The 15,271-nt window shown below is 45.5% G+C and overlaps 3 protein-coding genes across 3 annotated transcripts in view; 1 reads left to right on the forward strand and 2 right to left on the reverse strand.

The window, feature by feature from the left end:
- Positions 1-3,297, reverse strand: part of Adam9 (ADAM metallopeptidase domain 9) — a 65,947-nt gene extending 62,650 nt beyond the window's left edge. The window contains exon 1 of the mRNA XM_028768172.1: positions 3,177-3,297. Coding sequence (XP_028624005.1) covers positions 3,177-3,273 — 97 coding nt within the window. The 5' untranslated portion in view covers positions 3,274-3,297. The remainder of the gene's footprint in view (positions 1-3,176) is intronic.
- Positions 3,298-3,729: 432 nt separating this feature from the next.
- Positions 3,730-9,335, forward strand: Tm2d2 (TM2 domain containing 2). Its single transcript, XM_028768173.1, has 4 exons — positions 3,730-4,103; positions 4,546-4,633; positions 6,295-6,410; positions 8,644-9,335. The coding sequence occupies exons 1-4, from the start codon at positions 3,880-3,882 to the stop codon at positions 8,855-8,857; spliced, it is 642 nt and encodes a 213-aa protein (XP_028624006.1). The 5' UTR covers positions 3,730-3,879; the 3' UTR covers positions 8,858-9,335.
- A 1,708-nt stretch (positions 9,336-11,043) lies between these two features.
- The window catches only part of Htra4 (HtrA serine peptidase 4), a 14,538-nt gene continuing 10,310 nt past the window's right edge, over positions 11,044-15,271 (reverse strand). The window contains exon 9 of the mRNA XM_028768240.1: positions 11,044-11,811. Coding sequence (XP_028624073.1) covers positions 11,646-11,811 — 166 coding nt within the window. The 3' untranslated portion in view covers positions 11,044-11,645. The remainder of the gene's footprint in view (positions 11,812-15,271) is intronic.

The following is a 15,271-nucleotide window of genomic DNA, read 5'->3' on the forward strand; positions in this document are numbered from 1 at the left end:
GTGCTCATCCATCCTGGTCCTCCTGCCTCACGCTTAAAAGATGGATGACAAGACAGGAAGTTGAGAGAGCAGGGAGAAGGGTGAATCTGGGCGGGGTTAGAGAGTGACATGAGGGGAGAGACAGTCAAAATCCATTGAAATTCTCAAAAATTAAAAACACCACAATGTCCCATATATGACCACTTTGAGGTGATTGATCAACTAACACAAATCCCATCTCCCATCACAAAATGAAAATGACCTCTCTGAGCACACGCAAACGAGGCAGGTCGATCCGGCCTTACTTGGGTCCACTTCAGACCCTTCAAAGATGACTGAGTAAGGACAGTTGTTGCAGTACCAGCAAGAGGCAGCAACTCAAGGACTAGACTAAAATCACTCCAAGGTGCTAGGGCACACACAGCATGAGGTTAACAAGGAAAGGTACGTATCACAAGGCTAACTATGTCCCGTGTTTAGGTCTCTCACTGTTATATACTTCATGTTACTGTTTATGAAATCATCTGAGACCTTCTATAGTAAACCATAATATTTAATAACATACAAATAAATATACACTGGACATGGTGGGGCATACCTTTAATCCCAGCACTCGGGAGGCAGAGGCAAGCCAACTTGGTCTATATAGTAAGTTTCAGGGCAGCCAGAGCTACATAGTGAGATATTTTCTTGAAAAAGCAAAACAAGCAAAAGAAGAACAAATTTGAAAGCAAATTTGGTAAGGTAAAATATAAAACTAGTTTTCAAAGACCAGAAATGTTGTACCTATCACCTGGGGATGTTTTCATCTTCTACTTAGAAGTCTGGAAACCAAAATATCTCTACGTCTCAAAGACAACATTTTCTTTTATAACACAGATACATCAATTTTAACCTGTTCTTTCCAAAATACAAAATTAGCCTAGATGTTTATCAACAGAGAAGTGAATAAAGAAAAAGGAGCACAAACGCACAGGGGAATTCCATTCAGCCACCAAGAACAAAATGTACGCTCGGCAGGAAACTGGTAGTAGCACTGCCAGCTACCATGTCAACTGAAATGTATCTTCTCTCACATATATGTGACATGAAAGTAGAGGCAGGATGATGGGAGGGAGAACATGAGAAGGAAATGAGCGAAATGGAAAAAGTACCATGATAAACACACATGGCACTGTCATAAGGAAACCCATAATCTTATATACTAATTTTAAAATTAATTTTAAAAATCTGTAGCCAGGTTGGTGTGCACCTACGTTCCAACGATTATATCTACTTCATTTTCCAATTATCCACCGTGAGTGAGCTTTCGAACTCACCTTCTTTAGAATACCAGTGTTTCTAAATCATTTTGTCTACATATTGTATTTACTATCTTATGCAAGGAAAAAAATCAAGAGGTTTCAAATATCTGATTTCCTTATATTTGTTGACCCCAGAGTTGGTTTGTGTTGGTGGTGGTGGTGGTTTTAATCATTTGAATCCACTACTCAAAAATTATTCTGTACTTCCTCATGGATGCAAGATTACAAACAACGGTTTAAGATCCTACTCAAACCAGCTTAGCTCCCAACATGGCTAATGGGAGGATGTTCCAGTTCATGCTTTAAACAGCCTGTATTCCAAAACCTCAGCTGATTTAGGAAGATCATTCACTGCAGGAAATTCGAGTTCACTCACGGCACCATGGCCAACACCTCAACACCTGGCTCCAGCTCTCTCCACTCTCCTAGAGTCCAACCCCCACTATGAAAATCTGACCGTCACCCTCCTTAGAAATCTCTGTGCCCCCAAACCAACCTACAGGGTGACTGTGACTCCCTAGCTTGGCACAGGTCTCATCCGTGGTGCCAGTCTACCTGGCTTTCCCTTCCAGGATCTCTTTACGAAAGTTACCTAACCACACATTAACAAGCTGTTTTCTTTCATAGTCACTTACTCTTGGGGGGAGGTGGGGGGGGGTAAAATAAAGCTCCTTATGTTTATAATGGATTCCTCCACTCTTTTTAAGTTGAAATTTTCTCACCCTTTTAGCTCAGTTCAAAAACCACATTCTCAAAAAAAAAAAAAGGAAAAAAAAAACAGACAAAAAACCTTCAACATTTCTCCTGTACCTTGGTCCACATGGTCACCCTTTAGCTTCTCCAAGAGCATGAGGAATGTGTTTACCTGGAGTACCCATGCCTAAGTGAGCAGCTGGCCCACTGCAGCAGGAATGCAAGAACATAAGGATATTCCATTCATTTTTATGCCCATGTGTAATAACAAACACGCACATGCGCTAAAAATATAATCTGGTTTTTACTGGCAAACACAAGAAGTTAGAGGTTACTAACAGTTCTGGTCCTTTCATAGCGATAACGTTAACTATAACAGCACAGAAAGGATAATTGTCATCAGAAACGTTCTGGCAGCATCCCATTCAAAATGTGTCAGTATTTTGAACTCCAAGATCTCCACACAGGAGGAGGTTAACTTAATTAAAAAGGAGAAAGCCAAAGACAAGAAACTGTAATTAGTTTCCTGAAGGTCAGCGGTCCTGAACTCAAATCTACTCTCATCACCTTTGAAGGCAACAATTTTGTAAAGCCTTCTATTGTCCATAGTCTTCCCGGATGAAATAAATAACTTATTTCCAGGAAAAAAAAATAGTTTAGTGTGTTGATGGTGTGTTCCCATTCAGTTTCGTCATCTACAATATCTTACATATTTACGGGAAGTTTCACAATTCAAATGTTCTGGCCGACAGCAATTTAATTCTTTCCGATAATCTCCTGGGTTAAACAGAGCAGAGATTCTTTGTTCGGATTTAGACAGATTGAACATCGGGCTCTAGAAATATAGCATTTCGTTTATTTTATTATTTTAAGTATCCTTACTACAACCAAAAAATAAAAAACGGCCCAAAGAAAACCCGCCCTCTACTCCATCGGGATCCCTGTGGACCTACGTACGTCAAATCCCAAATCCTGATAGACTGAAGCAAAAGTTCCATCTCCGAGCCCAGGGCTGGTGACAGCCACACCACCCGCAAGCGCTAGCTGCAGCCTGGGAGCCGCGAGCGCACGGCCACCGTGCAAGCCGGCCGCCGGGCTCCGGGTCAGCGCTGACAGGGGCGCCGGAGTCCGGGGTCCGCCTCGCAGCCCGCACCACCGGGCACTCCCACAGCACCGTCCCCCCCATCCCCCGACACCCACCTGGCCGCCCGGCATCGAGGACTGGGCCCAGCAAGCCACACGCCAGCAGCCACCTTAGTCGCAGAGAGGCAAGGGGCGAGAGCGCGCGCAGCCCCATAGCGAGGGCTTCGGCAGGTTCCGCTCAACGCGCGGCCGCCGCCTCCGCCCCTTCGGTCATCCTTGCAACCCCGCGGGGGCCCCCAGGGCTGGCGGGGCGCGCGCCCAGGACGAGCACGCGCGCGGCACTGACGCAGCACCCCCCACACCCCGCCTCTTTCCCCCGCTCGCTCCCGCCGCTCGCGATCGGGACAGCCAGAGGCTGACGTAGGGAAAACACAGTCCGCGGTGAGCGAGTGGCCTACCCGACCGCCGCCGCTCCAGTTCGCGCCCGTCCGTCCCGCCCCTCCGCCCGCGCAGCCGGTACGAGCGAAGGTAGGAGGGGCTGGAGGGCGTGGCTAAAGGAAGCTCCACCCTCCCTCCCCTCCGCCTCTCCAGCCCGCAGAGTGAAGGGTCTACCGGAGGGCGGAGCGAAACCAGGCCCCACCCTTCCTCTGGCTGCCTCTGATTGGTCTCCGTGGCGGGCGGAGCATCGAGCTGCGCACCGGTTGGCTGTGTAGCGGAGGGTTGCGTGCCGACGTAGAGAGGCCTGACAGCGCCGGGCTCTGGTGGGCCGTGGCGGCCTGGCTTTGTTTTTAGGCCAGGTCTCTAGGACCGGCCCGGGAAGATGGTGCTGGGCGGCTGTCCTGTGAGTTACCTATTGCTGTGCGGCCAGGCGGCCTTGCTGTTGGGGAACCTGCTGCTGCTGCACTGTGTCTCTCGGAGTCACTCGTTTAATGCGACGGCGGAACTGGATCTCACACCCTCAGGCGCCGCTCAGTTGGAGGGTCCCGCGGCCCCGACCTGGGAATACAGCGACCCCAATTCCCCAGTCATCCTTTGCTCTTACCTGTAAGCTGCCCGGACGTGGGGGCGGACCTAGCGGAGATCGGGCCAGGGATACGTGATGGTTGTGGAAGCGGCAGGCTGCTTCTACCTGGGGGAGGTGATTCTGAGATTGGTGCCTTTCGATTGCCCTGCCTCAGAAAGCCCTGTGTGTTAGTGGTAGATACTGGGAAGGAGTAGTGTAGGCTGTAGAACCCGTCCACTTCCTGTACCCTTTCTCCTGCCTTGGTTACAGGATGAGTTCAAGGCTAGCCAGCCAGCCTGGGTAATTTGTCTCAAATTTAAAAAAAATAAAAGACTGGAGATGTAGCTCAATGGTAGTTAACACTTCTAGCGTATACAGTTCCCAGTACAGAAGGAGGGGCGAGTATAAGGAAGGAAAATGGGACTGTGTGCAGCCACATAGCAATCGGCAAAAGGCATTGATGATGGTCTTACTGATTTGCAGACCCGACGAGTTTGTAGATTGTGATGCCCCAGTGGATCACGTTGGAAATGCAACTGCATCCCAGGAGCTTGGTTATGGTTGTCTCAAGGTGAGGTTTTTGTTTGTTGTACAGGCACCTTCATGGGAAGCATGGCTGGGTGCTGTTACAGGAGAACATAAAGGCATACAAAGAGACTTATTATAGACCTTCATCCGTATAACTGTTGCTGGAAACATGGCCAAGGTTTTAACGGCTGAATAACAAATACATTTGCTTTCCTCAGGAACCAATAATGCCCAATGGCCCAGTGCAAAGACCAATCTGTATTGGTTCCTTTGGCTGTTGGAACTAACAAATTAAAGCCAAAACATCAACTGTACTTTCAAAGCACACCTTTTCTTAAAAAAGCAACAACAACAACAAAAGGCCGTGCACTTTGTAAAGCTGATGCTGAATTGGGCTTTCTTGGTCACATAATCACTTGGAGCAAGTTCCTCATGCACATGGCAAGCAGGTTGCACCATGTCCATGGGAAGTAGCAAGACTGTGTCAGTTATGATTTTGTTTGAGAATAAAGCATTCCAGAAAACCGTTTGGTAGCAGTGGTCTCTCAGCCTAAAGAGAGGCCATTAGTATAAGCTTAAAGTGAATGTACCTAACTTGATCTCTGGAAACCCAGTGAAGTTTGGTTTGGTTTGAGTTTTGTTGTGCTGGTGGGGTTTTTGTTTGGTTTGTTTGTTTGTATGTGAAAAGGTCTCACTATAGCCCAAGTTAGCCTTAAAGCCATGATCCCCCTGCTTGAGCCTTCTAGTGCTAGGATATAGGTTTGCATCACCGGGCCCAGCTCAGACTTAAGGAATTCATGTACCACCTTTGCACTGTGGACTCAACACTATGTTATAATGCAGGGTTGAGTTGTGAGAAGACATCGCTTTGCTACCTCAGACACAAAGGAATAAACTTTGTAATACCACAACCAAGGGGACGGGTCTTAACTTGTATGTAAAGAGATATTTTAAATACACTGAGATTTTGTTCTGTTGGTAATTAGTAAACATCTGACTAGCATTACATTGAGAGAACTTAGTTGTGACTATTTTAATTAAAAGCTGAATGTATCCTGTCACAAGATTCAAACCGTCCCTCAGCCAGCCGTCCTCAAGGACTGGTAGCACTCAGGGGCTGTCAGAAGTGAATACCCATGCTCTCCAGTCTCACTGTGAGGAGCACAGGGAAACCATAGGAAAGCAATAATAGGGTACGAGGTAGACTGTGTGGCTTTGCTTTCTCTGTTGGAATTGACTTGAGGAAAGGGTAAAATTCTAGTTCTAAACATTTTTACTGGAGCCAACCTTATACAGGTAGACTATGAAAACCTGTCACCATGCATGGCTCAAGTCCTCGACCAGATGATTGTCTGGATTATTTTCTGATCTTATTTGTTTACAATAAATATGCAATAGAGGTTTTGATACTCGCATGTCAGTTCCCATTCCAAAACTGCTATATTATGTGCCTGTTAATCCAAGACACTCAAGCCATTGTACCCGTCTCTGCAGCTCGTTTCTGTTTTGCTATATACTGAAGAAGCCAATCGAGAAGCAGGTTTTTCTGGGGCAGTATTCACTTAGGATGGACTACTGAGGCACTTGAGCATCTCTGCATTCCGTGCTTTTGACGACTTTACCCAGTCTTACTAGAATTCGTACAGAGCTGAAGCAGCTTCTGTCGGTGAACATGAACGTGTGTTTCTGTTACTGTCTCCACAGTTTGGGGGTCAGGCCTACAGTGATGTGGAGCATACTGCGGTCCAGTGCCGAGCCCTGGACGGGATTGAATGTGCCAGCCCCAGGACCTTCCTACGAAAAAATAAGCCTTGTATAAAGTAAGTGTTGCTTACTTGTTCCATGTGTGTGGTGTGATGCTGGGATTTGAACCCAACGCAAGTGCTAAGCAAAGGCTCTGATGATGAGCTACACCCCAGCTCAAACCAAGGGTTACTTTGAAAGGGGTAATGAGTACTTGGCTAGAGGTACCAGCTAGTGTGACTTTTTCTTGGAAGTTTTAAAGACTGCATGTGCTTCCTCCTCCGGGCGGCCCGCTGACTGAGGCAGTGTGATTGCAACAACTAGGAGAAGTTGTGGGTTCAGAGTCTTTGGGTCTGCCCCTCATCCTCGGCTGGGCCAAATGAGGTAGCTTCAAAACTCCCAGCCATCAAGCATCCTGTGAAAATCACCTGACCCTACAGAAATGTGGTATAAATTCTACCAAAAGATGCAGAATCAACTTAGACTGCTGGTGAATGAAAGGCGCCAGGGTGACGTGTAGTGATAACTCCAGCTGCAGCTAAGTGTTTTCACAGAGACATAGAAGGGATATAGGATCAGCAGACAAAGGGGCAGACCCTTCTGCTACTGCCATCTCTTATGCAGTGATTCAGTCCAGCTCTGCAAAACACTCTGTTGGGTTTTATTGATTTATTTTAACATCTGTGTATTGTGAGTAGGTTTGTGCACGTTGACTGCAGGGCCTGCAGGCCAGTGCAGGGTGGCTGATCGAGGTGCTTGTGAGCCATCTGGTATCCTTGCTGGTAATCAAACCTGGCTCCTCTGCAAGAAGCACCAAAAATGCTTGTAACCACCGAGCCATCTCTCTAGGCCCCTTTTCATTCTTAAAAGTCCCTTCATATCTTAGCAAGTATGTTTTTGAGACCCCCCCCCAGACCAGTAGTTCTCAACCTGTGGATTATGATCTCTGGGGGTGGGGGGATGTAACATATCAAATATCCTGTGTATCTGATATTTACAATTCATAACAGTAGCAAAATTACAGTTATAAAGTAGCAACGAAAGTAATTTTATGGTTGGGGGGTCACCACAATGTGAGGAGCTCTGTTAAGGGGTCAGTGGACTGGGAAGTGTTGAGGTCTGGTCTTTTGCTATGTATTGTAATGCTAAATACTGGCCCCTAAGGCTTGAGTGCTCCCAGAGAACTCACAAATACAATGTGACCTTGCTCCTTAATTTAAAACTGTTCGTTAAATAAAGATGCCAACAGCCAGTGGCTGGGCAGGAGAGACACAGGCGGTGTCTGGGGTTCCCAGACTTGGGGTCGGAGGAGAACCATTAGGAAAGAGAAGATGGATAGAGTAGAAGGCGCCGGTGGGTAAGAATCTTGAAATCATGGCCGTGAGGGCTAGCCAGCTGGAGCTGTGAGCAGCCCAGACAGATCATGGCAAATCATGTTGTGGGGAACTAGACAGAAAAGCATAGAGGGTAGATACCCGCCCAGCTCTAGTGCTCTCTAAGGCTTACTGTAAACAATAAAAACTGCGTGTCTTTTATCCAGGAACTGGATGATCAAAGGTAGAGTAGAGCCCCTGATTGAGATGAACTATTTTCTACAACAGGAAGGTCTAGACCAACCAGAGAGGGAGGAGCTTCCATGAGTATAATATACTATATTTAACTTTGTTTGTTTATTTGTTTTATGTTTCTGGCTGGGGAGAGATCTGTTCATCCCAAGACTAGAAAATTCTAGTGTTATCAAAGGACCTAGTCAGGAGCATGTTTTTAATTCACAAATTATTGTCCTGAGCCATCTGGTGCTCGTCTCCTGGGGTAGACTCCTCCTTTACCTTAATCATGCCAGGGTCAAGTGTCAGGCCACTGAGGCCCACACTCAAAGCTGCTGAAATTATTCAAGTTACCAATCCTAAATTGATTACCTGTCCTGCCTTGGCTTTTCTGCAAATACCTCAGCAAAGTTGTGACTTGGACCTACCCTATACTCCTGTCTTCTGACCATCGTGTTCTTCTCAGACCTCCCAGCAGGGCAACATCCATGCCAACTCTCTAGGACCCGTGACAGGGCGACAGCCATGCCTCCTCTCTGGGACCCGTGAATGCAATAAGCTATTTGTTTGGCCTCTTTACCCCTGAGGCTCTTTTGTGTCTCACCTCCCACCCCCCGACCCCCATAGCCATACCTGACTGAATGCATCAAGAAAGAACCCATCCATGATATGAGGCCTTTGCACCACAGCCAACCAATGCTGTACTTCCATTATGTTACAGTCAATTTTCATGTGACAAAAACATCTCCCTCCCTTCCTCCAGGTACACTGGACACTACTTCATAACCACACTTCTCTACTCCTTCTTCCTGGGATGCTTTGGAGTCGACCGCTTCTGTCTGGGACACACTGGAACAGCAGTTGGGAAGCTGCTAACCCTTGGAGGACTAGGGATCTGGTGGTTCGTCGATCTTATTTTGCTCATCACTGGGGGGCTGATGCCTAGTGATGGCAGCAACTGGTGCACCGTCTACTAAACCCTGTTGCTGTCTATGCTGGCAAGAAAAGCGAGTGCTTGGCTGCCAAGACAATTACTACAAGCTCTGAATTCTCTGAACATCACCGTCCTCTCTAGGAGGAAGGACCGACCAAGTTTTTCACCCCTAAATCTTAACCTTGCAAACCAGAATGACAAGCAGAATTGTGGGAGTCCAGTGGCCCCTTCCACACATACAAAATCTCAAAGATCAAAGATAGTGACTTCTCTCCAGAGATCATTGTCAGTGATGTTTCTGTGTGGCTGGATCTTCAGTCGTTTGGAGCAGGGGAATCCAAAAGGATAAACCAAGCGAGTGTTTATCCATTTACAACCTTTCGTGACCCTCAATTTCCATGCACAGATCAGAAGCTGCTCCAATGAGAAGTCTTCAGGCAATGTAGACATGACTGTGGATTTTAATACACACCAAAATTCTGACTGAGAATTTAAATTGCAGAATAAAGTTTTAAAGCCTAGCCTGCTGTGTGAATATTTTCAGTAGAGAATGAAACTCAAAAAGTATTTTTGCTGAAGGGTAAGCATTTAAAATGAAACAGTTACGGTTTGAATATCAGATGCTCCTCCACCACCACTCCCACAGTCTCAGGTATTGAGGGCTTGATTGCCAGCTGACGGGCTTTTAGAACGTGAGTAGATCCTGAGGACTGATCTGATCAATGGATTTATGGTACTATTATTGGAAAATGATAAAGACTAGGAAGTAAGGCCTAGCTGGAGGAAGTAGGTTACTGGGGAATGGGGTCACCTTGAGGCTACAACATGCACTGGCTCTTCCTGACCCCTTTGAGATGAAAAGTCTAATCCACCACACACTTACACCATGATTTTCTGTTCAAGCCCTGGAGCCAACCAACCACAGACTGAGCCCGCTAAGCCTGTGGCCAAAATAGAGCCTGCCTCCTTAAACCATCTGTCTGTCGGGTACTCGGTCATAACAGTATGTGTCTAATACAACTACCCTATTGAACCCGACTGGACTGTTGTAATGTTCTAGAGACGGTAATTTCTTCTTTCCAATTATGTTTTGAAAGCCAACAATGGTAGACATGTATGAGTTAACAGAGTTGTCCTACCTAAGGTTAGTATTTTCCAGCTTATGGACCCCACATTTTAGAGGCTGATTCAAAAAAAAAAAAAACTTTATAAGCTACCATTATAATTTTATTAATCCCAGCACTTAGGAGGCAGAGGCAGATAGATGTCTTGTGAGTTAGAAGCTACTTGGCCTACATAGTCCATGTCTTCAAAAAAAAAAAATTTTACACAAGTAACTATAATACTTCCTGCATAATTAAAATGAGGAACCCCACCCATGCCTTTGGAAAGAAAACTAAGAAAAATGTATGCCTACTTAAAAGATACTACTAGGATCAAATCAGCATGTCTTAGGGGAGTGAGGAGAAAACACATTCTCTTCTCTCCTTACAGGCGTGACATGAAAAGGGTTTGTAGTGTTCCAGTCAAGCTTCTGTATTCCCAGGTACTGGGAAGAAAAGGAAATGTTCTGAAGTATTTCAAATCTAAGTAAAAGGAGAGGAACTGTTAAGTATAACATAAAGAACAGGTCAGACCAAGAGGCCTGTTCTTCAGTTAGCCACAGAGCCTAGAGACAGGGTAGACCTACTCCACGTTCATCCCACAGTAACTGACAGGAAGACCTGAAAACACAACATGTACAACCCTTCTTAAAAGTCTTGCCTCAGCATCCCAGGTTAATATTACTGTTCTCACATCATTAGAGATGACAACTGTAAACACTTTTAAAAACCACAATAACCTCAGCCCTGCTTACAATAACAATTGGAAGTCTCAATTCATAATTTCTATACACTTAAGCAATCTTTTCAGATTAATCGTGAAGAAACTACCTCCTTGGAAATAAACACCTCAAGCTTTACATAGGCTTTAAGAAGATCCAGGGCTGCCATATTTAAAAAAAAAAAAAAAATTCTGGAAGGCTCAATGCTGAGCCTTGCCTAATGTGCACTGGTCCCTAGTTTTTTCCCCAGTACCCTCTCAAGTCTGGAAGACAGTAAACTAAAGTTAAAATCTTACCTAAAATAAACTACTTAACCCATTAGCAGGCCCTACCACAGTTTACTATGTAAAATCTCCAAGTGTTCGTAAGCTTCATTAAAAGAAAGAACCTAAGTAAAAAGTCCATAAATGATTCAAAAATTATTTTAATAGAAAACATTCTCAGAAACACTAGAGGTCCAAGTTGTTTCTACCACTAAAATGATCATACTCCAGTGTGGGAGTCTGATGTTGTCAGTTCCAATCTGTCTTACACTTGATGACCTTTCCACAAACCCTGGCCCAAAGTGGATATAACCTGGGAAATTCAGTATACAAAGGGGTATTATTTAAAATGTAGCTGCCTCTTTACTCCAGATTCAGGCTCTTAATAGTTGGTAGATAATTTGTACATGTGTGTGACATATCAGTTTGTGGCTATATAGAAGGTAACTAAAGTATCCTGTCAAAAATTAGTTAGGAATTGCCTGTTTTCCAGTCATTACTGTCTTTAAATTTTATCAGATCACCGGAGCTGGTTCCACTTGAGTTAGGAAGGTTTTTGCAGCAGAATAGCACCCTCAACCTCAGAATCCATGAGAGTATGTGTGCATGTGCGCGCGTGTGTGCATGTGCGTGTGCGTGCATCCATTTTTCTTGATAGCCAGAAGACCCTGCCATCTCCAGCACTTCGATAGAAACCAGGTAATATAACTGGTTTCACTAGCCAGTTTCTCAGAGTAAGATACTTAATTGATTATTTCAGGTGTGACTGTCAGAAACAAGGTTTGACTTCCTCGAAGCACAATGATGGAGAGAAAGTCATTGTCCTTAACAGCTTCAATGACATCAGTTGTGGTGGTGACAGGTTGCCCGTTAATGCTGACAATTACATCATGGTCTCTCAACCCGGAGCTGAGAAAGAAAAAGAAAAACTGATGAAGCCGGGAGTGGTGGTGCACACCTTTAATCCCAGCATTCGGGAGGCAGAGGCAGGTGAATCGCTTGAGTTTGTGAGGCCAGCCTGGTCTACAGAGTGAACTCCAGGACATCCAGGGCTACACTACAAAAATGAAGAGATGAAGAAAGCATAAGAAGGGTTCTACTCACCTCCATTTGGAGTCTGTCTGTCTGTCTGTCTGTCTGTCTGTCTGATTCTTCCCCACTCCCACACTGCTCTACTATTTTGCTGACCATTGGACATATAAATCAAGGCTGCAGGACCAGCCTGGACCCTTCTAGCTGCAAGGGCTGTTGAGGGATGAGCTGTGAAGTCAGCTGGAGGACAAGGATCCTGTGTTTCCAAAAATATTAATGTCCAGAGGAAGCTGAGTCTTCCCATGCATTGGATTTTATTTGGAATGGATACTTTAACATCTAATTTCTCTTCATCCCTGGCCAGTGCTCTCCTCCAACATGACTAGACTCAACAGCAGTAGTGCCAAGCCCAGTGTTTTTCCCAGGAAGTCATGCTCTGATGAGTCTGACCGGACAGCCCATCCCATAGCTTCTGCAACTGCACTGTGATAAGCTGCTGTATGCCCCAGATGTTATGGTCCCAGTAAAGCAAAAGCCACTCAAGCTTCCAAGTCCAGATGTTTACAGCTGTGACTCAAGGCTATAGTTCTATTCAGCCTTCAACCCACTGACCTCACATAGAATATTTATTCTAGATCAGCGGTTCTCAACTGTCCTGATGGCCGCAACCCTTTAATATAGTTCCTCGTGTTGTGGTGACACCAACCATAAAATTATTTTGGTTGCTACTTCATAACTGTAATTTTGCTAGTCGTGAGTCATAATGTAAATATCTGTGTTTTCCAATGGTCTTAGGAGACCCTGTGAAAGGTCGTTTGCCCCACCCCAAGGGGTTTTCAACCCACAGGTTGAGAACTGCTGTTCTAGATACAAAATCCAGCTCTAAAGGCAAAGAACAATAAACACTGACAGGCTGGTTGATGGTATAAAGTTAAGCATGGGCTAAAGGGCTGGAGAGATGGCTCAGCGGTTAAGAGCACTGACTGCTCTTCCAGAGGTCCTGAGTTCAATTCCCAGCAACCACATGGTGGCTCACAACTATCTGTAATGGGATCTGATGCCCTCTTGTGTGTCTGAAGACAGTGACAGTGTACTCACATACATGAAATAAATAAATTTAAAAGAAACGGGCTAAGAGAAGGATGTCAAAATAAAAAATTCAGGAGATGCTATTTAAGGAAAATGGGGAGTTCAAGAAAAAAAAAAAAGACAGTGTGAGTGGATTCCCAAGATACGCAGAGTTAGAAGAACGTGAAGCGTCAGGGTAAGTGGTAGAGGGTATGTTTAGCGTATGCCTGGTCCTTAGTTCAACGGCCAGCACCAAAGGTGGGGTGGCTAGGGTGGAAAGATAATACAGTGGGCCATGAAGAGAAGAAAGGACAAAGCTGCCTGCGAGAAATCCTTAGGAACAAGGAGAGTAGCAGGCGATGACTCGGGCTGTGTGCAGAGAAAGACGATAACTCAGCAATCGTGAGCAGGGAAACGGAACAAGAAAGAAACTGTGCTGGGGCTTGGGGCCTACTGTGCACCGAATATGAGGAAGTAGGTTCACACAGAATAAGTAGTCCTCGCCCGTGTCTCACAACTTTCGGGTAAAGCAGGATTCGATGCTGAAAATTCATCTTCTTGTCAGAGTGCATATCTCTGACCTCAGCATAACTCGGCGGCACAGCTGTTTTCCCGTAAAAACAAGGACTGTGTCATAAGGCTCCTCAAACAACTCTGTAAAAACACTCTGGTGCCTGGGATATAATAAATGTTCCCTAAGTGCCAGCTGCTGTTACCATAATTATTAGTGGTTATTAAATATAAATGGATGAAAGCCAGCAAGGGTGGATGTTAGGCTGTTCGAGGATTACAGCAGTAATTCTCACTTCGACATGCGCATAACCTACCTGAGAATTCCTGTTAAATACGAAGACTCTTAGAGATGTAGTCTAGTGCTAGGACAGGTGTTTAGCGCACACAAGGCCCTAGATTTGAACCCCAGGAAGCAAGAAATAGAGTTAAGGGAAGTTGGGGAGAGAGGGAGGGAAGAAAGAGCAGAGGAAGCAAAGCAGGAGATGGGAGGAAGGAAGATTTATCTGCCACAGCACACGCACCTAACCCCAGCGCTTGGGAAGTGGAAACAGGAAAATCCGGGACTCAAGACCAGCACTGAGACAGAGAGACAGAGAGGGGAGTTGGGAGGAGACACTAATTCAGGGAGGGCTCCAGCCTCCCTTTCTAACTGGCTACTGCCACAGAAAGTTGAGAACAACTTACAGAGCTGAGCCCTCTGGCTTTGGATCAAAAGTTAAAATAAGGAGTTAGGGAAGGCACAGGGCAGGGTAAGGATCCAGAGTCTAGAAAATCATGTGGCAAGTCATATTTAGGAGCGGGAAACCTGACACTTAGCTATGCTAACCTGCCTGGCACCAATGAATTTCTTCCAGGTCTACAAGAGTCGCCAACCGCTAAACAGGTAACTGAGCTCTTGAAAACCAGTGAACAGTGAGGAAGAAAGGGCAGAGCCCAGGAGAATAGCATTTGCAGAACAAGCTGCCTCTCCCTGATAGTAAACACCCTGAAGCAAAGCTGAGAACAGCTGCTAAACCTTCCACGGGGCTGTGCCAGACCATGGTCTAGTGACACAGGAGTGAGCCACAGCAGTTTACAACGCCATTCACACCTCAGAGGAAAGGGTGTTTGAGAAGACCTACTGTGCACTAAGACTTCTGACACACTGAATCCTTCCCATTCTTATTGACTGAAAATGACTGAACTGTTCCAACTATTTAGTTATGTGTCATTAGTTAATAGTTGTCAATAACTGAATGACGGGGACATTGTGGCACATGACTATAATCCTAGCACTCATGAGACAGAAGTAAGAGGATTACCAGTTTCAGGCTAGCTTGGGCTACACAGTGAGGCAATATCTCAAAAATTCCAAGTAAAGATCTGGGAAAAGCTTGAAGGGAAAAATTCTTGTTATATAAGCACAAGGTTAGTTTGGGTCCCCAGCACACAAATTAAAAAAAAAAAAATCTGGGTGTAATGGCACATGCCTGGAATCCCAGCCCTGGGGAGGCAAAGACAGGCCGATCCCTGGCACTCTGGGCGAGTCAGTACAGCCTAATTGACGAGCTCGAGGTTCAGTCAGAAACCCTGCTTCAAACATAAGGAGGGGAGTGATGGAAGAAGGCACTCTGTATCTCTCTCTGCCACACACACACATGCACACACACACACACACACACCACATACACACATATACACATACACACATATACACATACACACTACATACACACATATACAAACACACCAATCACACATATACACACACATACCA

Source organism: Grammomys surdaster, unplaced genomic scaffold (assembly GCF_004785775.1).
Source record: "Grammomys surdaster isolate TR1022 unplaced genomic scaffold, NIH_TR_1.0 185, whole genome shotgun sequence".
NCBI classification, from domain to species: Eukaryota; Metazoa; Chordata; class Mammalia; order Rodentia; family Muridae; genus Grammomys; species Grammomys surdaster.

Bases quoted from the DNA above. Each gene is read 5' to 3' on its own strand.
- Tm2d2 (XM_028768173.1), top strand. From the start codon at position 3,880: ATGGTGCTGGGCGGCTGTCCTGTGAGTTACCTATTGCTGTGCGGCCAG. The intron at 4,104-4,545 runs GTAAGCTGCCCG...ACTGATTTGCAG, and splicing joins GTCATCCTTTGCTCTTACCT to ACCCGACGAGTTTGTAGATT. The intron at 4,634-6,294 runs GTGAGGTTTTTG...CTGTCTCCACAG, and splicing joins TTGGTTATGGTTGTCTCAAG to TTTGGGGGTCAGGCCTACAG.